The following is a 25,644-nucleotide window of genomic DNA, read 5'->3' on the forward strand; positions in this document are numbered from 1 at the left end:
ATTTGGTGTTCAAAAGGCTTCTCCTTAATCTCTCCTTGTTATCCAACATATTCGCTTATCCAACGTTCTGCCGACCCGTTTATGTTGGATAAGGGAGACTCTACTGTACTTCTACTACTAATAATAAAAAAATAGTTACTCTGGGACCCTAAGCTGGGTCTGAGAGAGGTCTGCTTCCCCATGACAGCTGATGTGTACCAATGGGTGTTAATAATATTAATATTAATAACAATAGTTACTCTGAGACCCTAAGTGGGGTCTGAGAGAGGGCTGCTTCCCCATGACAGTTGATGAATGCCAATGGGTGTTAATAATAATATTAATATGAATAACAATAGTTACTCTGGGACCCTAAGCTGAGTCTGAGAGAGGGCTGCTTCCCCATGACAGCTGATGTGTGCCAATGGGTGTTAATAATAATAATAATAACAACAACGATAATAGTCCTCTGGGGAAGACCCAAATGTTTTAAAAGTTGCTGGGCTAAAAGGGGTCAAAATACCCTTCTATCCCAAAAAATAAGCCGGGGGGGGGGAGGGGAGCCTGGGAAGCCCTCCCATTGCCACCAATGGTCCGAAAACTTTTGTTTTTCGTAAGCGAGATGAAAATTCTATTCATATAGGTGCCTCGTTTTTGGAAATGGAGACAAATACAAAACTGATACAAAACGAATGAAACTAAACAAAACAAACAGCGATTCCATACAAATGCACACCACTACTGCCAATACACTTTTACTCTTTCTAAAGAACAGCCTGGTACCGTCTTCTGAGATGCCAACAATGTGATTTATTTGAAGAGCAAATGAACACATTTATTCAGGAAACGAACATTCAGATCAAAAGGAAGAGCACCGCATGACCTTTATCAAAATGTATATAAATCCTGGTTTGCGTTGCTTGCAGTGCCTCCGTGGAGATTAAAAAGTGTTTCCAGGAAGAAGAAGAAACGAAGAGGAATTACTCATGTTTTGTTACACTTCCAAGTATTATGTCATGGCCTTAAATATTTAGAGAAACCCTTTGTTTTGTTCCGTTCCACACAGAATATTCGCTAATGAAAAACTACTGTATATATAATCTCGACATCGTTGCCTGAATGTGAAACGCGGTCCAAGAACTGAATTAGGCAATGTGGTTAAGTCTCTGGCACCCAGCCTGGGAGCGACAAGAAACACACACGCACACTCCTATCCAAATTATTCACTTTTCACGAGTGCAATGGAGAATAATCTCCGTGCTTACATGCAACATCCCAAGGAAATTCCTAAAACTATTACCCCACGAATATTTCTCATGTGAACTCCGCTTATATGAGTACTAGCTGTGCCCGGCCACGTGTTGCTGTGGCAAAGTGGGGTAGTATGGGAAATAGTATTGTTAGTATATGTTATTTCCAAACGCTTGTGAATATACAATATTTCTGGTTGTTCCTTTTTTTTGTCTGTTGGAGGCAAGTATGAAAGCTGCAATTAGCTAGAATGATTAGCATGTAATGGCCATTCAGTTTCAAAGGCTGTCTGTTTCCTCCCAGAGGGAATCTTTTATTGGGAGGTGTTATCTGGCCCTGATTGTTTCCTGTCTGGAATTCCCATTTTCAGTGTTGTTCTTTATTTACTGTCCTGATTGTAGGGACTATATTGAGGTCCCTTCTATACAAACTGTATAAAATCCAAACTGAACTGGATTATAGGTCAGTGTGGACTCAAGATAATCCAGTTCAAAACAGATACTGTGGATTATCTGCTTCGGCAGTCTGGGTTATACAGCTGTGTGTAAGGGCCTTGAATTTACACTGATAAATACACACAAATGTCTATACAATGTCGAAGAGATAAGCAAACACTATAAAGGTTCAAAACATAAAAAGAGATGTGACATGTAAAGGCCACAGAAATAGTCAGGCCTCTCTGAGTATAGAGCTATCTTCTTTCTGTGTGAAAAAGATAAGCAAATACTATAGAGGTTCAAAACATAAAATGCACTATGTAATTTACATGTACAAACATTATTACCTGAGAGTTATCAACAATAGAGAGTTAAACATTACAGTCTGGAAGATACTACTGTGAATTACAAAAGCTGACTGTACTTATTATTTTCATTATTGTTGATAACTCTCAGGTAATAATGTTTGTACATGATGTTCCAAATTACATAGTGCATTTTATGTTTTGAACCATTATAGTATTTGCTTATCTTTTTCACATAGAAAGAAGATAGCTCTATACTCAGAGAGGCCTGACTATTTCTGTGGCCTTTACATGTCACATCTCTTTTTATGTTTTGAACCTTTATAGTGTTTGCTTATCTCTTCGACCTTGAATTTACACTGTCATATAATCCAGTTGAAATCAGATAATCTGTATTTTATAAGCAGCGTGGAAGAGGCCTAAGTGAACCCTGCCTGTCCCCAGGCACCACTGTGGCTGAGGGGGTTGCTATGACATAGCAACATGCTATGCTAATTTTATACACACACACACACACACACACATATATATAATTTATAATAATTTATAAATATATCATATATTGTATATACATATTATATTGACAATAATATTATAATGGAATACAATATTATACTACTAATAATACAATATAATAATATTAATTATATATTATATATTAAATGTAATATTACTAATAATATTACCATATAATGATATAGTACAATATAGTAATTTAATGCTAATAATATATTGCATGTTCATTTGATTTGTAAGCGGCTCTGAGTCCCCTTCGGGGTGAGAAGAGCGGGATATAAATGTAGTAAATAAATAATAAATAAGGGGGTGGGGCCTGAAGAAGGCAGGGCATACCCTTCTGACTGGTAGCCGTGGGGAGAACGGCTCTTCCACGTCATCTGTAATTTGGACTTTATTTTTCTAGGTTTTTTTGATTGAAAGACATAGATTGGATAACTATGTCTTTTGTGGCCAAATTTGGTGTGACTTGGTTCAGTGATTTTGTTGTTTACTCCATGAGAAAAATGCAAATTACATTTATATATATACTAGCTGTGCCCGGCCACGCTTTGCTGTGGCGAAGTATGGTGGTATGGGAAATAAAGTATTGAGGAATTGGTGGTAGTTAAGGTCAAGGCTAAAGGTGCCAGCCTGTTTATGTTGGATAAGTGAGACTCTACTGTATATTTATAATCTTATATTATCTGCTTAGAACTGGATTATATGAGGCCCCTTCTGTATAAAATGCTGTATAAAATGCACACTGAAGTGGATTATATGGCAGTGTGGAGTCAAGATAATCCAGTTCAAAGCAGATTCTAAATGGGTTATATAGCTGTGTGGAAGGGCCTTGAGTCTACACTGCCATATAATCCAGTGCAAATTAGATAATCCGTGGAAGAGGCCTAAGTGAATCCTAACTCTGCCTGTCCCCTGGGCTGAGTCGGTTGCTAGGAGACCAAGTGGGCGGAGCTTAGCCTTCTAACTGGCAACAATTGGATAAAAACAATTATTCCTCTCCCTCTAATTAGGACTTTATTTTTCTTTTCGTTTTGTTGTATCAACCTAGAGCCATGGATGATGGGTTGTGTTGTCAAATTTCGAGGTTGGGGGCCCTGTAGTTTTGTTGTTTTGTCCGCTGCCCTGATGCCATCACTCTTTTATATATATAGATAGATGTATGTATAGAAGTCTGTAAAAATGTATATTCCAACTGGGAGAGTTCTTATTTATTTCAACTGAGGTTGAACTGAGGTAGGCAGAATGTAAATTGTAATAGAAATACAGAACATGGCTACCTGTTGATTCTTAACATTTTGAAGAAAGTGCGTTGGCCTATTGAGGATCCCAAAGTCTTCCCATTCTTAGCAGAGTATGTCATTTCAACCTGAATGGATGTCACACTCATTTCAATACCAAAGTGCCGGCAGTCTTTCTTTTTCCAGCGCAAAACTACCTACTCCTTTATCTAGGCAATTGAAGCAACAGATGGCAAAAGGCAGCGAGAGCTCACACATATATTTTCATACGCACACATCCTGCCACGAGTATGCTGATAAAAAAAATCCCATACTGAAAAAGAAGCGATAAGCCGCACTCAAAACATTTGGAAACCAGGGTCCTAGAAAGAGAGCATGACACATTAAGCAGGATTTCGGCATAAAAACATCATTGTTTCCTATGTCTGCTTTCAATCTGATCCAAGAAAATAAATGCACCAATAGGATAAACAAAGAGGGTTTTCAGCAGCAAAGGGACCAGCGACAATTTGGCTTTTCTGGTTGCTGTCCAAAATGACAAAACGGAGACAAATTATGCAGAAATCTATTCAGACGGGTTTCGTGCAGCTTTGATAAGAATTCATGTACATTTTAACTCCAAGATCAACACAAAGAACACGAAGAAAACTACTTTTACAATAGCTGTTTAGCATAAGAATAAAAACATGGTTCCTAGAGACACCATGACCCACTCGACATCTTGGCACTGTTTGGAGAACGGTGCACCATGGACGATGGGACTTGCAATATCTTCACTCACTTCTTGAGACCACTGCGACCCCCACCAATGACTGATCAAGACCAAACTTGCCACATAGAGCCCCCATGACCCATTCGACATCCTGGCGCTGTTTGGAGGACGGTGAACCATGGACGATGGGACTTGCAATATCTTCACTCACTTCTTGAGACCACTGCAACCCCCACCAATGACTGATCAAGACCAAACTTGCCACATAGAGCCCCCATGACCCATTCGACATCCTGGCGCTGTTTGGAGGACGGTGCACCATGGACGATGGGACTTGCAATACCTTCACTCACTTTCTGAGACCACTGCGACTCCCACCATTGACTGATCAAGACCAAACTTGCCACATAGAGCCCCCATGACCCACTCGACATCCTGGCGCTGTTTGGAGGACGGTGCACCATGGACGATGGGACTTGCAATATCTTCACTCACTTCTTGAGACCACTGCAACCCCCACCAATGACTGATCAAGACCAAACTTGCCACATAGAGCCCCCATGACCCATTCGACATCCTGGCGCTGTTTGGAGGACGGTGCACCATGGACGATGGGACTTGCAAATCTTCACTCACTTCCTGAGACCACTGCGACCCCCACCATTGACTGATCAAGACCAAACTTGCCACATAGAGCCCCCATGACCCACTCGACATCCTGGCGCTGTTTGGAGGACGGTGCACCATGGATGATGGGACTTACAATACCTTCACTCACTTTCTGAGACCACTGCGACTCCCACCATTGACTGATCAAGACCAAACTTGCCACATAGAGCCCCCATGACCCACTCTACATCCTGGCGCTGTTTGGAGGACAGTGCACCATGGACGATGGGACTTGCAATACCTTCACTCACTTTCTGAGACCACTGCGGACTCCCACCATTGACTGATCAAGACCAAACTTGGCACATAGAGCCCCCATCACCCATTCTACATCCTGGCACTGTTTGGAGGACGGTGCACCATGGACGATGGGACTTGCAATACCTTCACTCACTTTCTGAGACCACTGCGACCCCCCACCATTGACTGATCAAGACCAAACTTGGCACATAGAGCCCCCATCACCCATTCTACATCCTGGCACTGTTTGGAGGACGGTGCACCATGGACGATGGGACTTGCAATACCTTCACTCACTTCTTGAGACCACTGCGACCCCCACCAATGACTGATCAAAACCAAACTTGCCACATAGAGCCCCCATGACCCACTCTACATCCTGGCGCTGTTTGGAGGACGGTGCACCATGGACGATGGGACTTACAATACCTTCACTCACTTTCTGAGACCACTGCGACTCCCACCACTGACTGATCAAGACCAAACTTGGCACATAGAGCCCCCATCACCCATTCTACAACCTGGTACTGTTTGGAGGATGGTGCACCATAGATGACGGGAGTTGTAGTTCACTCCCATTCCAATGTCATTGAACCCAGCTGACATTAGATCTAGACTAAACTTGGAACACAGGGAAACAATGCCTTTCTGAAATAACTCGGGCACCGTCGGGTCCCCAAGCTAGTCTATAGAGCCCTCGGTGGCGCAGTGTGTTAAAGTGCTGAGCTGCTGAACTTGTGGACCGAAAGGTTGCAGGTTCAAATCTGGGGAACAGACTGAGCTCCAACTACCTTCATCAATTTGACTGTTGCCCAGACTGTGGTCCTATATTGAACCTTTTAACGCTTTGGATGATTTTTTAATATTTTAATTATGTCTATTTTAAATAATGACTTGTTAATTTGTTTTTTAAATGCATTTTTGATGTCTTAACTGTTGATTTTATGATATTACATGATTGTATTGGGCTTGCCCCCATGTAAGCTGCTCCGAGTCCCCGTTGGGGAGATGGAGGCAGTATACAAAAATAAAATAATAATAAAAATTATTATTATTATTATTATTATTAGACCCAGCTTCTGCCAACCTAGCAGTCTGAAAACATGCAAATGTGAGTAGATCAATAGGTACCGCTCCGGCGGGAAGGTAATGGCACTCCATGCAGTCATGCCAGCCACATGACCTTGGAGGTGTCTACGGACAACACCGGCTCCATCTTAGAAATGGAGATGAGCACCAACCCCCAGAGTCGGACACAACTAGACTTAATATCAGGGGGAAACCTTTACCTTTATCTTTAATGTGCCCAACTACCAACCAATACATACAGAGTATTTTTAATTTTTGTTAAAAATGACTCAGTGAATATTAACTCACAGCTGTGACAAGTCATTTATAGCTCGATCTCTAATGACACATGACTCCTAAAGCATCACATGGTGGAAAAAGTGGTCTTCTGAATCGAGTTTGCGTGCTTCACTGGCAAAATGTTCCTCCATTTCGGAGCAGAAAACCTAAGTGGCAATGAAATAGTGAATAAACATACTGGTTTTGTTCCTTTTCGGTTTTTATAAAATGGCCTTACTTTGGAGAGGAGGTTAGATCTCAGAGCAAGATCCATCTGGGGTTTCATTCAGACCTCTGACAATATCATCACTGTCTACATCTTTAAAAAAATCTCATATACATTCTTGCCAGGAATACTTTTTTTAAAAAAGCTTTTATTCTAGTCTGTAGCAAGACCATCTTTTCCACGAAGTCAGCTCAAGCGCAAAGGAAGGGAACAGTACTTACTTGTAGTTGTCATCTTCCACAAACTTTTGAAGTTCTTCAATGTACCGGACAGACTTTAAGTATTTTTGCACATGGGGTAATGTTATAAGGTGATCTGTGTTGAAAAGAATAATCTGTATAAATTCCAAAAATGGACAAGAAACAAAGCAGTTCCTTCTTTGTTTAAATGTTTCTTCCCTCCTCAAATGAAATCGAAGATTCATTAACTTGGAGTGTATGTTGATTTGCCAATTTGACTATACCTCTTTGGTGTGGGAAGGACTATAGACATGTGATTGGACTGAGCATGTTCAGACTCAGGACTCCATTTTGTATTCTGTATGTGTTCGGTCTTCAATGAAACCAGATGTATCTTTGCATCAGACCTCAGTGGAGGTGGATGCCTGCATGCTGCTGTTTGGACTTCAATATAGAAGTATGCTTATGGACTTCAGTGAGTACAAGTATACTTAAAAACTATGGACAACTGATTACGAATGGTACCCTGTGTACTCAACACAGAGAAGCTACATTCTATCTGTAACTGAACTTCAATAAGAAATGTGCCTATATGGTGAATTAATACAAGAATGTTAATGAGTAAACAAGATATGTTATTTTTCAAAGAGGATTTTGATTTTTATCTCTGAGTGCATATTTAAAACTAAAAGGTTTTAAAAGGAGTGTATAAGTTTTGGGCAATTACAACTGCAAAGAAAAAACTATCCTCTGCTAACCAAATATATTTTTGTAGTGGAATGACTTTGTTCTTGGCAGTTCAAATACGTGGTTCTTCAGTCTAACAGCTGAGCTACCTGTGTGCACATGAACGCTTGTGAATATCACTTGTTCAAAGAGTGGACTTCTAACAAGGTCATGCTTTTCTTGACTAGTGGTTTTCAAAAGCTGCTCTCCACATATTCATATTGCCAAAAAGATATGTGCCCAGAGACTGGGTGTAGTTATTTTCCATCGGTTATGTCCAATATTAGTGGTTTAATCATATGAATTATATTATCCTTTTCAATATCTTTATCCTTTGTGAAAGCAGTCTGCTACTAGTGTTTTGTATAAATATCAATGGACAATTACCAACCGTAGCTACAGGAGACTTGCAAGTCGGCGATTATTCGGAGGATGTTGTTCATTTGGTTGGATCTTTGTTCATTCTCCATGATGCTTCCCGAGGCAGGATATGCTGAATCAATGTAGATTAAATCCAATAGGTAAATTCCTGGAATTAAAGGGAGGAACTGAGTCAAGAAAATTCGGCTACAATGAATGGAGACATTAAATTGCTGAAAGTTGAATATAGTCAAGAAAGCACAATTCTATTGATCCGGATTCCTTAACATACCACACTTTCTGATGTGCCATTGAGATTCAATGATGGAGATTTGATCAGAAAAGGAAATGACTAGTTCAAACATGGGAGGACAAGACATGTAGTGGCTGAGAGCGCTCCAGAGGCTGTCAGTTGCTGTGTGCCTTCCTCCCTCATCTTTCTGGCTCACCCAATCCTTATGCTGGGAGAAAGGCAAGACACACGGCAACTGCCCCTGTTGTCCTTCCACGATCCGCAGGCTGTCCTCTTGGCATTATGTTAGGAGGACGAGACAGGTGGTGGCTCCGAGAGTGCTCCAGAGGGCTCTCAGCCGCCACGTGTCTTCCTCAAGCTGTCCTCCTGGCGTAAGGATGGAGCCACTTGTACTGTCCTTATGCCAGGAGGAGGGCGAGACATGCAGTAGCTGAGAGTGCTCTAGAGGGCTCTCAGCCGCCACGTGTCTCCCTCGAGCCATCCTCCTGGCATAAGGACGGGGCCGCTAGCATTGTCCTTATGCCAGGAGGAGGGCGAGATATGCAGTGGCTGAGAGTGCTCTAGAGGGCTCTCAGCCACCACGTGTCTCCCTCGAGCCGTCCTCCTGGCATAAGGATGGAGCCGCTCACATTGTCCTTATGCCAGGAGGAGGGTGATACATACAGTGGCTGAGAGTGCTTTAGAGGGCTCTCAGCCGCCACGTGTCTTCCTCAAGCTGTCCTCCTGGCGTAAGGATGGAGCCACTTGTATTGTCCTTATGCCAGGAGGAGGGTGAGACATGCAGTAGCTGAGAGTGCTCTAGAGGGCTCTCAGCCGCCACGTGTCTCCCTCGAGCCATCCTCCTGGCATAAGGACGGGTCCGCTAGCATTGTCCTTATGCCAGGAGGAGGGCGAGATATGCAGTGGCTGAGAGTGCTCTAGAGGGCTCTCAGCCACCACGTGTCTCCCTCGAGCCGTCCTCCTGGCATAAGGATGGAGCCGCTCACATTGTCCTTATGCCAGGAGGAGGGTGATACATACAGTGGCTGAGAGTGCTCTAGAGGGCTCTCAGCCGCCACGTGTCTTCCTCAAGCTGTCCTCCTGGCGTAAGGATGGAGCCACTTGTATTGTCCTTATGCCAGGAGGAGGGTGAGACATGCAGTAGCTGAGAGTGCTCTAGAGGGCTCTCAGCCGCCACGTGTCTCCCTCGAGCCATCCTCCTCGCATTGTCCTTATGCCAGGAGGAGGGCGAGACATGCAGTGGCTGAGAGTGCTCTAGAGGCTCTCAGCCACCACGTGTCTTCCTTAAGCCGTCCTCCTGGCATAAGGACGGGGCCGCTAGCATTGTCCTTATGCTAGGAGGAGGGCGAGATATGCAGTGGCTGAGAGTGCTCTAGAGGGCTCTCAGCCACCACGTATCTTCCTCGAGCTGTCCTCCTGGCATAAGGATGGAGCCGCTCGCATTGTCCTTATGCCAGGAGGAGGGCGAGACACGCGGTGGCTGAGAGTGCTCTAGAGGGCTCTCAGCCACCACGTGTCTTCCTTGAGCCGTCCTCCTGGCATAAGGATGGAGGCACTTGTATTGTCCTTATGCCAGGAGGAGGGCGAGACACGCGGTGGCTGAGAGTGCTCCAGAGGGCTCTCAGGCACCACGTGTCTTCCTCGAGCTGTCCTCCTGGCATAAGGATGGAGTCGCTCGCACTGTCCTTATGTTGGGAAGAGGGAGAGACACGCGGTGGCTGAGAGTGTTTCAGAGGGCTCTCAGCCACCACGTGTTTTTCTCAAGCCATCCTCCTGGCATAAGGACGGGCCCGCTCGCACTGTCCTTATGCCGGAAGGAGGACAAGACATGCAGTGGCTGAGAGCACTCCGGCAAGCTCTCAGTTACTGTGTGCTTTCCTTTCTCATCTTTTTGGCGTTAGAATGTGGTGGGCCTGCATGTCCTTATACTAATCGGACAAGGAAAATAAGCAGGACCTGAAGTAAGCGCCCAGGGGGGCGCATCCAGCCCCCGGGCTTTAGTTTCCCCATGCCTGCTGCAGTTGCTTGCGTTTTTTTTTTAGTACAGAGAGGATGTAGGAGTGCCATATTGCCTCTGGAGTTGTTCAGAGAGAAACCAAGCAAGCTACATTATCTGTGCATTCCTCTTTCAGTATAGCCTTTCCACTTCAGTTCCAAACCTCCTTCATTGTGGCAGTGAAACAATAGTGATACTGGAGCTTGCATAGTTATGTAAGACGTCCTTATCCACACACAAACCGCACAAAACCTTTCCAATGAATTCAACTGGTCTCTCCACAAATAGAACCTTCTTTGTTCCTATCTCCACCATTTGCTTCCTTGACATTGTCTCAAAACCACCACAACCTTTTTGTTTGTAAATCTTACGGGGTTCAAAAACACAGCGGTAAATGATCATGTTGAGGTTGTATTTCCATGCTAGTAAAGATGTTAATGTTAAGTTCATGACTCAACAGGAGAAGCCGCAATTTTATGGGGGAAGGAATTAGTCATACATGGTCTCTTGCTTGAAAACGGAGGACGATCATGCCATTATTTTTACAGCAAAAAGTATACAAAAGTTAGAATCAATACAAACACAGGGTTGGGAATTACAGACTACAGGTGCCTCATAGGGTTGACCTGTAAAAACTTGCAAAGGTATGAGATAGGGGGATAAGATAATGTCTATTCATAGAAGCCTCCGAGGAAGCTGAAAACAAGTCAAGGTTTTGTCTTGTTTGGACAATTCTGGGCAAACACAGTTCACTCAGGAGAAGAAGAAAGAAGAGATTAATGTAACATTCTTCGCAAGGTCATGTGAGTGTAGCTTTTGATAAGCCTGTATTGTGGTCATGCACATGCATAGGTGGATGACTTGTGGGCAAACATAAGGAGGAATGATTCAGAAGAGAGTCCAAGGCCGTGATCAGTAAGGAGAGACATTTCCAGCATCACATGCTTGGCGGCGGCATAAACTGAAGCGACATCATTTGACTCTTCAGTTTATAACAACTTCATATTTACAGAAGGAATATATTATCCTATGTATTGGATGTGATAGCATGCCCGAGCCTTTGAGAAAACTATAGTGTCTGGCTTTACTCGGGGGCTATCTGTATAACTTCTGTTAAGATCAAGACCCTTAACACACATAGGCGCTTTAGGTAAGATGAAAGTTAACCAAAACGAGTTTACTGAAAACAGGGAGAACAAAGGGATAACTCCACTTGGGGCTATTGTAAGATACAGTAGAGTCTCACTTATCCAACATAAACGGGCCGGCAGAATGTTGGATAAGCGAATATGTTGGATAATAAGGAGGCATTAAGGAAAAGCCTATTAAACATCAAATTAGGTAATGATTTTACAAATGAAGCACCAAAACATCACGTTAGACAACAAATTTGGCAGAAAAAGTAGTTTAATACGCAGTAATGCTATGTAGTAATTACTGTATTTATGAATTTTGCACCAAAATATCACGATATATTGAAAACATTGACTCCAAAAATGTGTTGGATAATCCAGAACATTGGATAAGCGAGTGTTGGATAAGTGAGACTCTACTGTAGCTTAAAACAACACATTACGAAAGGAGATTTTGCTGGTTGCAGTCATCCCTCTGGAATCCTTGAAAGTCTTTTGCCTCTGATGTAAAGCGATTGATTTTTTATTTATTTATTTATTTCCATCATTTCTCACCCGAAGGGACTCAGGGCGGCTTACAAAACTGGCAGAATTCGATGCAATATACAATACAAAAGAATAAAACATAAGCAATTAAAAACAGATTTAAAATAATACTAAATACTTCAGCCATTCATCCACAAAACCTTATACCGTATATACTCGAATATAAGCAGAGGCATCTAATTTTACCAATTTTTTTTACAAAAAAAAACTGGGAAATCATTGACTCAAGTATAAGGCAATGGTGGGAAATTTCAGAAATAAAAATAGATACCAATAAAATGACATTAATTGAGGCATCAGTAGGTTAAATGTTTTTGAATATTTACATCAAGCTCAAATTTAAGATAACTGTCCAACTTGATCCAAGCATTATTCTTATCTTCTTCAATGTAATTGTGCTTATGTATCCTTTTAATAATAATAGAGTAAAATATTACATGAAATAATAATAATAAATACAGGAAAATAATATATGTAATAATAAATAGAGTAGAATAATAAATGTATTATTAATAATAATAAAAATAGAGTAAAATAAATGCAATAGTAGCAACCATAATAGAGTACAATAATAAATGTAATAATAATAATAAATACAGAAAAATAATACATGTAATAATAAGTAATAATAATAAGATCAGAGTGAAATAATAAATGTATTAATAATAATAAAAATAGAGTAAAATAAATCTAATAGTAGCAACAATAATAGAGTACAATAATAAATGTAATAATAATAGAGTAAAATAATAAATGTAATAATACCAATAATAGAGAAAAATAATAAATGTACCATATATTCTCGAGTATAAGCTGACCCAAATATAAGCCAACCAGGATCCTCACCCGAGTATAAGCTTTTTTAGTACTAAAAAAGGGCTGAAAAACTACGCTTATACTCGAGTATATACAGTAAGCTGGTGCTTACAAACTGTCTTGGTCTTCTACTTTGTGAAACCTGGGCTGACCACAAGCTTCTGTTGTCTCTGGGACTGGTGGTATATTAATGTTGTCTCTGGGACTGGTGCTAAATGCAGATTTTAGTGCTAAGGATGCCTGTTATGAAATAGCAACGAAAATAATTTCATAGTTGGGGGTCACTACAACATGAGGAACTGCATTAGGAAGCTGAGTTACTGTTTCCATAATAAGAGGGAGAAGATAATGAAAAATCATGTTTACATAGCATTTTCTCAGCAAAACACCTTTCTAATTGCCCTTCTCAGTTAAAAATGAAATGGATACCAATATCTGGCATATACCACTCGAGCTGCCACTGTCATGTAAAACATCTTTTTTCCTGAATTTCCTTTCTAGTTCTTCATCGGACATGTTCAAAAGGTGTAATTTTGAAATTTGTATTTAATATCTTTACGAGATATACATGAATCTGTTTCCAATAGTTGTTTACTTTGTTGCGTGACCACCACCTGTGGTAAAATGTGCCTTTTTCTTTCCCACATTTCCAACATTAAATTTAATTATACATTAAACCTCCCTTAGAAGAATGGGAAAAATACATTACAGACTTGTAGATAATGGATAAAATAACTGTACTCTTAAGAGGAGAATTTTTAGAGAGCTTTGTTAACGAATGGCAACCAATGTAAAATTAATCTAAAAAATGTATATAGAGAAACCTATAAAACTATAGAAAAGGAAGAAATGGATATTAGTTTGGAGACCATGATACTTTAATACATACTATTTAAATAGAAAATTGTGATCCCTTAAAGAAAATATATTATCTGAGAAATGATTATGAAACACTATTAGCTGGGAACTATTGCACTGTACGCAACAAACATAAATGTATGACTATTTGAATAAATAAACAAACATAAAAAGTGAAATGGATACCAAAAGGAATCTTGACTACCATCCCACATATTCCAATATTCCAAATAAAGGTATAGCTTCCAAAATGTCTGTTCCTTCCATCCTTCGGTATGATCGAAGAAGACAAACAATTCTAGCTTTGTCTGAGGAAAGCAAAAATATTTCATACCGACTTACAGCCAAATTAAGGAGCCAGGGGGAAAAAAACCAACAACAGGACTTTCCCAGAAAAAAAAAGAAGAACTGTCTCAGGCTGATTTTCGAAGTGATCAAAGACACATGTAGAAGACAGAAAAACAAATGAATTTCAACCTCGGATTGTGTAAACTTGCCCAACGCTGCAAATCTAAAGGGGAATGTTGAGAATGATGCAAGATATCCTAAGAAATATACTTCCAAGAAGTGTTTAGGTTTGTATGAGGGTTGAATGAAAAGTAATGCCTCCACCTTCGTAACACCTCAACAGATGGCAGTCCTGGTAGGCGGCAGGTACTGGCTTGTTCAGTAGACTCTCCTCTTCAGTTCCATTTGGTGGGAAGCCTTAGCATTGAACGGTTGTGTTGTTAAATTGTGAAGTATGGAACCCTGTGCAGATGGTTCCATTTGGTGGGAAGACTTAGCATTGAACGGTTGTGTTGTTAAAGAGTGAAGTATGGAACCCTTTCCAGAAGGTTCCATTTGGCGGGAAGCCTTAGCATTGAACGGTTGTGTTGTTAAAGAGCGAAGTATGGAACCCTGCGCAGACGGTTCCATTTGGTGGGAAGCCTTAACATTGAACGGTTGTGTTGTTAAAGAGTGAAGTATGGAACCCTGCGCAGATGGTTCCATTTGGTGGGAAGCCTTAGCATTGAACGGTTGTGTTGTTAAAGAGTGAAGTATGGAACCCTGCGCAGATGGTTCCATTTGGCGGGAAGCCTTAGCATTGAACAGTTGTGTTGTTAAATTGTGAAGTATGGAACCCTGTGCAGATGGTTCCATTTGGTGGGAAGACTTAGCATTGAACGGTTGTGTTGTTAAAGAGTGAAGTATGGAACCCTTTCCAGAAGGTTCCATTTGGCGGGAAGCCTTAGCATTGAACGGTTGTGTTGTTAAAGAGCGAAGTATGGAACCCTGCGCAGATGGTTCCATTTGGTGGGAAGCCTTAACATTGAACGGTTGTGTTGTTAAAGAGTGAAGTATGGAACCCTGCACAGGAGATTCATCAGAGAATGCAACCTGTTTATGGTGATTGTGTTGATGTGAGTCCTGTGCGTCGTTTGACGAGTAAGTTTAAAGATGTCGAGGTGGGAACATCTGACTTGTGTGACAAACAAAGCATTGGACGTCCTGTGACAGCAACCACCAAGTTTCACAAGCAGAAGGTTGACAGATGGAATCGGGACAATCGTCGTATCACTCAGAGAGAAATTTCAAGCAGAATCGGCATTTCACAAGAACGTGTGGGTCACCTGATTGCTTTGCTTGGCTATCGGAAGATCTGTGCACAATGGGTCCTGCAAGATGCTGGTTGCAGAAACAGAGTGTCAACTTATTTTGTGACGGCTTCAGAAAACTTGTTCATCGTTGGCAGAAATGTATCCAATTGTCTGGTGATTATGTGGAAACGTGAATAGTGGTAGTTAAAGAGCACATTCTAAGGATTATTTCTGCGTTTGATTTATTAAAATATTTCCATCCAAACCCAAGTAACGAAGGTGGAGGCATTACTTTTCATTCAACCCCCGTATCTGCCATATATATAATAAGTCATCTAATGGAGACTTCCACATCGTTGTGAAATATTTCTCTGATAAGCATATCATGGGCTTGGACTTTTCAGCAGCTGCAGTGACACTTCATCCATTGAGGTTCTTCAAACATTTCCATTGACAACAGCTGCTTTTCTGTGCTAACTCTCCAGTTGCACCGGTTGTTCGTACACTGTTGTCAGTGTATTATGTTCCTCGAGGAGTCATTTAAGTTTGAAAGACAAACGAGTGGAAATATGTTAGTCTTAAATGAGCAACAATCCATAATAATGATGAAGGTACATAATAAAAAGCAGCTCTCTTTCACTGAAAAGACAGGATGTCATTGTTATTACCAAAGTCTGTTATGGGCCCTATAAATGACAGTGCGATACAACATTGTTTGACAATAAAAATGTCAGGATTTGTAAGCACTCACGAAAGAGTGCCCCGTTGCAAAACACAAAGCAGACTTTCAAGTTGCGAATTTCTCAATAAAATAAATTACCGTATATACTTGAGTATAAGCCGACCCAAACATAAGCCGAGGCACCTAATTTTACCACAAAAAAACTGGGAAAACATTGGCTCAAGTATAAGTCGAGGGTGGTAAATTTCAGAAACAAAAATAGATACCAATAAAATTACATTACCATATATATTCGGAGTATAAGCCAACCCGAATATAAGCCAAGGCACCTAATTTTACCACAAAACAACTGGGAAAACATTGATTCCAGTATAAGCTGAGGGTGGGAAATTTCAGAAATAAGACTAATGTTGGAATAATATACAGTAGAGTCTCACTTATCCAAGGTTCTGTATTATCCAAGGCAGTCTGCCTTTTAGTAGTCATTGTTTTTGTAGTCAATGTTGCAATGTTTTGTTGCTAAATTTGTAAATACAGTAATTACTACATAACATTACTGTGTATTGAACTGCTTTTTCTGTCAAATTTGTTGTAAAACATGATGTTTTGGTGCTTAATTTGTAAAATCATAATGTAATTTGATGTTTAATAGGCTTTTCCTTAATCCTTCCTTATTATCCAACATTTTTGCTTATCCAACGTTCTGCTGGCCCGTTTATGTTAGATAAGTGAGACTCTACTGTACATGTAATAATAATAATAATCAATAGAGTAAAATAATACATGTAATAATACCAATAATAATAGAGAAAAATAATACATGTACCATGTATACTCGAGTATAAGCCAACCCGAATATAAGCCAACCAGGACCTTTACTTGAGTATAAGCCATGGGGAGCTTTTTCAGCCCTAAAAAACGGGCTGAAAAACTCAGCTTATACTCGAGTATATATGGTAAATAATCATGTTAAGGGATCGCTTAGACCTTTGTAAGGAAGCCTGAGAAATGAAAAAGACATCTTTCCGATTATGTAATAAGGCTTCCTTCATCAAACTTTGCGCCCGTCTTCATTTCTTTGGACCCACGTGAAGCCGTGCGGTTCGCGAAGGGAGGAAACGACGTGGAATATTTTCCTGGACAGTCTGGAAAAAAAGTGGGATTGGGCTGAGCTTGGATGAATCAGAAGCCCTCAAGACTCTTTGTACCATTCATTGCATGTGTTTCTGCAGAGGTCTCTTTTTGGAATAGTGTTTGCTGGCTGCAGATACGGAAAACCAATAAAAAAGGAGTCGGATCCAGATTGGGACATCCAGCCGAGAACCTGAATATCCTTACTTTCAACTGTATTGAATACTAGCTTGGGGACCCGGCAGTGCCCGGGTCTTTTGAGAAACCTGTGTGCCAAGTTTGGTCCAGATCCGAAGTCGGCTGGGTTCAGTGCTGTCTGTATAAGGGTGAACTACAACTCCCAGAGCCAAAGGACAATCACCCCGATACCCTGCCTGTATGCTCAGTTAGGCATGATGAGGCAGTGTGCCATGTTTGGTCCAAATCTGAAGTCGGCTAGGTTCAGTGCTGTCTGTTTAAGGGTGAACTACAACTCTCAGAACAAGAAGTGAGTGAAGCTACATGGTCCATCCTTGTGATGACTCATGGGCCATGTAGTCCCGTTCCTAGTACTATTGAGGCAGATGAAGAGGAAAACTTGGGTTTCCCACCGTTTCTGCCAGTTTTGGAGCCCTTGCACCTGCAAGATGTTTGCCCACAAGAAGTCAGCCAAACAAGCCTTGAACAGAAATCTCCCCCATTTTCTCGCCGGGATTATTATAATCAAGATAGGGGCGCTCGAGAGGCGACTCGCCGGAGCGCCAGGATAGCTGCCAGACAATTAGATGATTAAGTCTGTTTCCCTTGGGAAACTTTAAGGAGTCAAGCATCTGGACACAGTATAGGTTTCGGTTCTTGTTCCCCAGAGAAAGTGTTCCTTGGCGGGAAAACAAGTTCCTATATAGGTGTTTGCCCGCACAGAGATCCTTGCGGAGTCAATTCGTCGGCTTGAGGAGTGAGATCGTGTGTAGACTTCGTACTCCAGTTCCCAGATCCCGGATCAAGTTTCCAGCCCAGCCTTGTACCATGGACTTCTATGGACTCAGTTCTTGATTCATGTTTGCCTTGCTTCAAGTTAGATCTTGCCAAGTCTCAAGTCTTGCCTTGCCTTGTGTTTTAAACCACGGACCTTGCTTCTCAGATTCAAGCCTTGTTTTCCAGTTTCCTTCGGATTTACCTTAAGCCTCAAAGACTATGGACAGTTCCCCACACTATTGCTTGCCAAATAGTGTGTGTTTCGGTGAAGTGGATTATAACTTTGGACTTTAATATCACATATTGGACATTGTTTTCCTGGACTATATTTGACCTTTCCTGAAAGGTCTACTCCTGAACTATATTCTACACTTGTTTTTACTGACTTTATATATTCCTTTAATAAAGATATTAGATAGATTCTGGCCTCTGCGCATGGTTATTGGTGCTCTGCAGCCTGGGTCCTGACAATCCTGCCCCAATCTGCCCCAGGACAGAAAGGGGTCACGGGAGCTCTGTCTGCCAAGTTTGGTCCAGTTCCGCCACTCATGGGCATGGCAGTGATCTGTGGGAGCCGAAGCGATTGAAAGTACTGCAAATCCCGTCATCCGTGGCTCATCATCCCCTAACGGCACCAGGACATAAAATGGGTCATGGGGGTTATGTGTGGCAAGTTTGGTCCAGGTCTGTCCTTCCTGGTGGTCACAGTGGCCTGTGATAGTGGCGGCCAATCAGAAAGCTGGCACATACTTGCATACATACACACATACATACAAACATTCACTTTTATTTTATATATATATATATATATATATATATATATATATATATAGAGCTTGCGGACCCGGCGGTGCCCGCATTGTTTGTTTTGGGATGTTAGGTAGTATCACTGAAATCTGGTCCACATCTGTTGCTAGCTGAGTTCAGTGCTGTCTGGATAAGGGTGAACTACAAGTCCCAGATTCTCAGGGTAATCACCCCCAAACCCTGCCAGTATTCGCAGTTGTCCATATTGAGACTGTGTGCCAAGTGTAGTCCAGATCTGTCGTTGACTGGATTCAGAGCTCTCTGGATAAGGGTGAACTACAAATCTCAATGATATGCAGATGATACCAATTTGATGGCTGAAAGTGAGGGGGAGCTGAGGAGTCTTTTCACCAAGGTGAAAGAAGAAAGTGCAAAAGATGGGTTGCAGTTAGACATCAAGAAAACCAAGATTATGGCAACCAGACAGGTTGGAAACTGCTGGCGTTCAAAGAGCAAGGAGGAAATACAATCATCTGTCTGTATGTGTTGTATGTCTAAAAAACAGCACTGAATGTTTACTGTGTATATGTGCATTGTGATCCGTCCTGAGTCCCCTTCAGCTGGGTTCAGTGCTTTCTGGATGCAGGTGAACTATAACTCCCAAAATCAATGTCCATTCCCATTAAGCCCTGGAGTGAGTTCAGTTCGTCATGGGGCTTCTCTGTGCCAAGTTTGGTCCCAGCCCATTTTGGTGGGAGTTACAATATCAGTGAAGGTACTGCAAGTCCCATTATCCATGGCATATTTGGTCCAGATCCATCGTTGGTTGTGTCAACAGTAGGTCAAGTACAACTCTTGTAAATTGTGGTGAATTCTCCCCAAACCTCTTGTTCAATTGCTGATCAATTTCTCTGTTAACTGTGTGCCATACAATAGGGTAGGAAAGGGTTAAGGGTTAAGGTAGAGGCAGTAGGCGGAGACATGCAAATTCAGATAAGAATATGTATTGTCGAAGGCTTTCATTGCCAGGATCACAGGGTTGTATGTTTTCCGGGCTGTATGGCCATGTTCCAGAAGTATTCTCTCCGGATGTTTCGCCTGCATCTGTGGCTAGATGGCATCTTCAGAGGTCTATGTGTTGTCGAAGGCTTTCATGGCTGGGATGTGTTTTAAGTTCTGAGTTAGAACAAACCTATCATAATGTTTTCTTGGCAAAATACACACAGTCATATAACCCAGGATATCAAGGCACAAAATCCCACATTATCTGCTTTGAACTGGAATACCGTATATACTCGAGTATAAGCCGACCCGAATATAAGCCGAGGCACCTAATTTTACCACCAAAAAACTGGGAAAACATTGACTCCAGTATAAGCCGAGAGTGATAAATTTCAGAAATAAAAATAGATACCAATAAAATTACATTAATTGAGGCATCAGTAGGTTAAATGTTTTTGAATATTTACATAAAGCTCAAGGAGCCTCCGGTGGCTCAGTGTGTTAAAGCGCTGAGCTGCTGAACTTGCAGACCGAAAGGTCCCAGGTTCAAATCCGGAGAGAGGAGAGATTGCCTGCTGTTAGCCCCAGCTTCTGCCAACCTAGCAGTTCGAAAACATGCAAATGTGAGTAGATCAATAGGTACCGCTCCGGCGGGAAGGTAATGGCGTTCCATGCAGTCATGCCAGTGGGCACATGACCTTGGAGGAGTCTATGGACAACGCAGGCTCTTCGGCTTAGAAATGGAGATGAGCACCGACCCCCAGAGTCGGACACAAGTGGACTTAATGTCAGGGGAAACTTTTACCTTTACTCAAATTTAAAATAAGAATATCCAACTCTGATCAAGTCATTATTCTCATCTTCTTCAATGTAAATGTGCTTTTGTATCCTTTTAATAATAATAGAGTAAAATAATACATGTAATAATAATAATAATAATAATAATTACAGGAAAATAATACATGTAATAATAAATAGAGTAAAATAATAAATGCAATAATAATAAGATCAGAGTGAAATAATAGATGTATTAATAATAATAATAAAAATAGAGTAAGATAAATGTAATAGTAGCAACAATAATAGAGAAAAATAATAAATGTAATAATACCAATAATAATAGAGAAAAATAATAAATGTACCATATATTCTCAAATATAAGCCAACCAGGACCCTCACCCGAGTATAAGCCGACCGGGGCTTTTTCAGTCTTAAAAAAAGGGCTGAAAAACTAGGCTTATACTCGAGTATATACAGTATATGGCAGTGTGGACTCAAGATAACCCAGTTCAAAATAGATATTGTGGGTTTTTGTGCCTTGATATCCCGGGTTATATGGCTGTGTGGAAGGGCTTCAGGAGAGTATGACTAGCTCAAAATCACCCATGGCTAAATTGGGATTTGAAATATGGATTCTCAGCATCCTAGTTCAATAGACAAGCCATTACAGCCTGCTATCTCCTCTTTTATGACAAATCTTTTCCTCTTTTTGGTGCAAATGACTACCCTAGGAATAATGAAGCATTTCTGAACACTTCCTGTGCCAAATACATCGCATTTACAGCTTTTCCTGCTGTGCAACCCCCCCCCCCCCAAAAAGTCTATTGTTCAGGAAATAACCTATAGTTTCTGCTACATTTCCACATGAAACTTTCCATCTTCTTTCTGTCTTTTTCTTCTTCTTCTTGGAGAGAGAATGCATTTTCGATTAAAATGACATTTTTTCCATGTTTGCTTGCCATGCCTTGGAAAGAATGCTCTAAAATTTCAGGTTGGCTCCTAGAACTGTACTCGTGTGGTTTTATCACATCGAACTCTCTTGATAATTTCCAAAATTCAAATAAAAGGAACAGCAGCTGTGAGAGTGAAATGTAGATCTGGTCTTCCTTTGAGGAGAAGCTTCTTGAGCATCCAGCAATTTGTTTAGATTGTCATCTTCAGTTCTCAACGATGTCATTTTGCAAGGAGAAAAGGGAACCAAAGCAAAGCCAAGTGGATCAACACTAGTCAATTTTTTTTTGGGGGGGGGGGGTAAAGCCTTAGCATTGAACGGTTGTGTTGTTAAAGTGCGAAGTTTGGAACCCTGTGCAGACGGTTCCATTTGGCGGGAAGCCTTAGCATTGAACGGTTGTGTTGTTAAAGTGCGAAGTTTGGAACCCTGTGCAGACGGTTCCATTTGGCGGGAAGCCTTAGCATTGAACGGTTGTGTTGTTAAAGTGCGAAGTTTGGAACCCTGTGCAGACGGTTCCATTTGGCGGGAAGCCTTAGCATTGAACGGTTGTGTTGTTAAAGTGCGAAGTTTGGAACCCTGTGCAGACGGTTCCATTTGGCGGGAAGCCTTAGCATTGAACGGTTGTGTTGTTAAAGTGCGAAGTTTGGAACCCTGTGCAGACGGTTCCATTTGGAGGGAAGCCTTAGCATTGAACGGTTGTGTTGTTAAAGTGCGAAGTTTGGAACCCTGTGCAGACGGTTCCATTTGGTGGGAAGCCTTAGCATTGAACGGTTGTGTTGTTAAAGTGCGAAGTTTGGAACCCTGTGCAGACGGTTCCATTTGGAGGGAAGCCTTAGCATTGAACGGTTGTGTTGTTAAAGTGCGAAGTTTGGAACCCTGTGCAGACGGTTCCATTTGGTGGGAAGCCTTAGCATTGAACGGTTGTGTTGTTAAAGTGCGAAGTATGGAACCCTGCGCAGACGATTCCATTTGGAGGGAAGCCTTAGCATTGAACGGCTGTGTTGTTAAAGTGCGAAGTATGGAACCCTGCGCAGACGGTTCCATTTGGCGGGAAGCCTTAGCATTGAACGGCTGTGTTGTTAAAGTGCGAAGTATGGAACCCTGCGCAGATGGTTCCATTTGGCGGGAAGCCTTAGCATTGAACGGTTATGTTGTTAAAGTGCGAAGTTTGGAACCCTGTGCAGACGGTTCCATTTGGCGGGAAGCCTTAGCATTGAACGGTTGTGTTGTTAAAATGCGAAGTTTGGAACCCTGTGCAGACGGTTCCATTTGGAGGGAAGCCTTAGCATTGAACGGTTGTGTTGTTAAAGTGCGAAGTTTGGAACCCTGTGCAGACGGTTCCATTTGGAGGGAAGCCTTAGCATTGAACGGTTGTGTTGTTAAAGTGCGAAGTTTGGAACCCTGTGCAGACGGTTCCATTTGGTGGGAAGCCTTAGCATTGAACGGTTGTGTTGTTAAAGTGCGAAGTTTGGAACCCTGTGCAGACGGTTCCATTTGGAGGGAAGCCTTAGCATTGAATGGTTGTGTTGTTAAAGAGCGAAGTATGGAACCCTGCGCAGACTGGGAAGCCTTAGCATTGAACGGTTGTGTTGTTAAAGAGCGAAGTATGGAACCCTGCACGGACGGTTCCATTTGGCAGGAAGCCTTAGCATTGAACATTATTATGTGTATAGACTAGTGATAGCTCCTTCATTTATATTTAAACCATTCTTAATTTAATCAGAGTTAATTTGTTCCCTTTCCTCCTTACTGTACTGTAGCAACGGCAAGGAGCCTCAATGCCATTTCCAGATTTCCACTTTAATAGCCAAGGAGCCTGACTCAAAAAAAAACAAACCAAAAACCGAGGGAGGTTGGGAATTTTCCTATTCTGGGATGCTAGCCGACTCTGTAAACATGGCTAGTCCACGTGTTGGGAGAGGGAAAGCCACCGTGAATTCCTGCTCTATCCCATGCACACAGCTTTCTTCTCTTTGAGGATGACCCGGAGTGGCCTTCCCCGGCACAAGTGGGTTGTAGTCCAATCCATGTGATAGGTTGGAGGGGCAGATTCTTGTGACTGAGATTCAGGAAGAGAGACATGCTCAAAGGTTTCAACAGGCATGATAATATTTAGATCTTTTTCCGTTAAGAGAAAATGTCCATTGAAAAAAGGAATGTCCAAATGTCCCCACGGTACTCTATAACAGGACTCTGAAAATTTCTTTAGGTATCGGGCTGTGGTCAGAAACCATCCTTAGATGTCACCTACATTACAAACACAAGGATTTCAAAGAGTTACGAGCTCCTGATGGCACCGCGGGTTAAACCACCGAGCTGCTGAACTTGCTGACCAGAAGGTTGGTGGGGTTCGAATCCGGGGAGCAGGGTGAGCTCTCGCTGTTAGCCTTAGCTTCTGCCAAACTCGCAGTTCGAAATCATGCAAATCTGAATAGATTAATAGGTTGCGCTTGCTGAGGTGTTCCTGTGAGCATCTCTGTAGAACTTAGAAAGCTATTTCTTGATTTTAAGCATTGGCATGCTGGCTGATATCCGAAAAAGGGGATGGGTCGGAGACGTCACTCCCTTGGTCCTTTCATTACAGTAGAGTCTCACTTATCCAACACTCGCTTATCCAACATTCTGGATTATCCAACACATTTTTGTAGCCAATGTTTTCAATATATCGTGATATTTTGGTGCTAAATTCATAAATACAGTAATCACTACATAGCATTACCGCGTATTGAACTACTTTTTCTGTCAAATTTGTTGTCTAACATGATGTTTTGGTGCTTCATTTGTAAAATCAAAACCTAATTTGATGTTTAATAGGCTTTTCCTTAATGCCTCCTTATTATCCAACGTATTTGCTTATCCAACATTCTGCCGGCCTGTTTATGTTGGATAAGTGAGATTCTACTGTATTACCATTGCAGCATGCAACTACTAATATTATGATGTAATACAATGTACAGTAGAGTCTCGCTTATCCAATGTAAACGGGCTGGCAGAACATTGGATAAGCGAATATGTTGGATAATAAGGAGATATTAAGGAAAAGCCTATTAAACATCAAATTAGGTTATGATTTTACAAATTAAGCACCAAAACATCATGTTATACAACAAATTTGACAGAAAAAGTAGTTCAATACGCAGTAATGCTATGTAGTAATTACTGTATTTACGAATTTAGCACCAAAATATCACGATGTATTGAAAACATTGACTACAAAAATGCGTTGGATAATCCAGAATGTTGTATAAGTGAGACTGTACTGTAATAATAATGATAATTCACTATTATAATTGTATATTTATATTACATGCAATATTACTAATAATATTGCAATATAGTCGTATAACTAGCTGTGCCTGGCCACGCGTTGCTGTGGCGTTGTCTGGTGGTGTTGGTGAGAAATGGTTGAGGTAGTGGTGGTATTGAATGTCTGTTGTATGGTTGTCTTTATGTTTAGTATGCACACTGAAGTGGATTATATGGCAGTGTGGAATCAAGATAATCCAGTTCAAAGCAGATAATATAAGATTCTAAATGGGTTATATAGATGTGGAAGGGCCTTGAGTCTACACTGCCATATAATCTAGTGCAAATTAGATAATCTGTGGAAGAGGCCTAAGTGAGGCCTAACTCTGCCTGTGCCCTGGGCTGGGTGGGTTGCTAGGAGACTAAGTGGGCGGAGCTTAGCCTTCAAACTGGCAGCAATTGGATAAAAACTATTATTCCTCTCCCTGTAATTAGGACTTTATTTTTCTTTTCTTTTTGTTGTATCAACCTAGAGCCGTGAATGATGGGTTGTGTTGTCAAATTTCGAGGTTGGGGGGCCTGTAGTTTTGTTGTTTTGTCCGCTGCCCTGATGCCATCACTCTTTTATATATATAGATATAATATATTGTATGTATATATACTTGTAAACCGCCCTGAGTCCCCTTCAGGGTGAGAAGGGCGGGATATAAATGTCGCTAATAATACATAATAAATAATAAAACTACTGCAGGTGCAAAGAGGGAGATGGAGAAAATTATT

General features: G+C 41.4%; 1 protein-coding gene across 7 annotated transcripts in view; it reads right to left on the bottom strand.

The window, feature by feature from the left end:
- Positions 1 to 25,644, bottom strand: part of ralgps1 (Ral GEF with PH domain and SH3 binding motif 1) — a 199,914-nt gene that overhangs the window by 52,082 nt on the left and 122,188 nt on the right. For all 7 annotated transcript variants that reach the window (XM_062960603.1, XM_062960602.1, XM_008120835.3 and 4 more), the window contains exons 10-11: positions 8,220 to 8,357; positions 7,145 to 7,238 (exon numbers count right to left, since the gene is read on the bottom strand). In XM_062960603.1, the coding sequence (XP_062816673.1) occupies positions 7,145 to 7,238; positions 8,220 to 8,357 (232 nt within the window). The remainder of the gene's footprint in view (positions 1 to 7,144; positions 7,239 to 8,219; positions 8,358 to 25,644) is intronic.

This window comes from Anolis carolinensis, unplaced genomic scaffold (assembly GCF_035594765.1).
Source record: "Anolis carolinensis isolate JA03-04 unplaced genomic scaffold, rAnoCar3.1.pri scaffold_7, whole genome shotgun sequence".
In the NCBI taxonomy this organism is placed as follows: domain Eukaryota; kingdom Metazoa; phylum Chordata; class Lepidosauria; order Squamata; family Dactyloidae; genus Anolis; species Anolis carolinensis.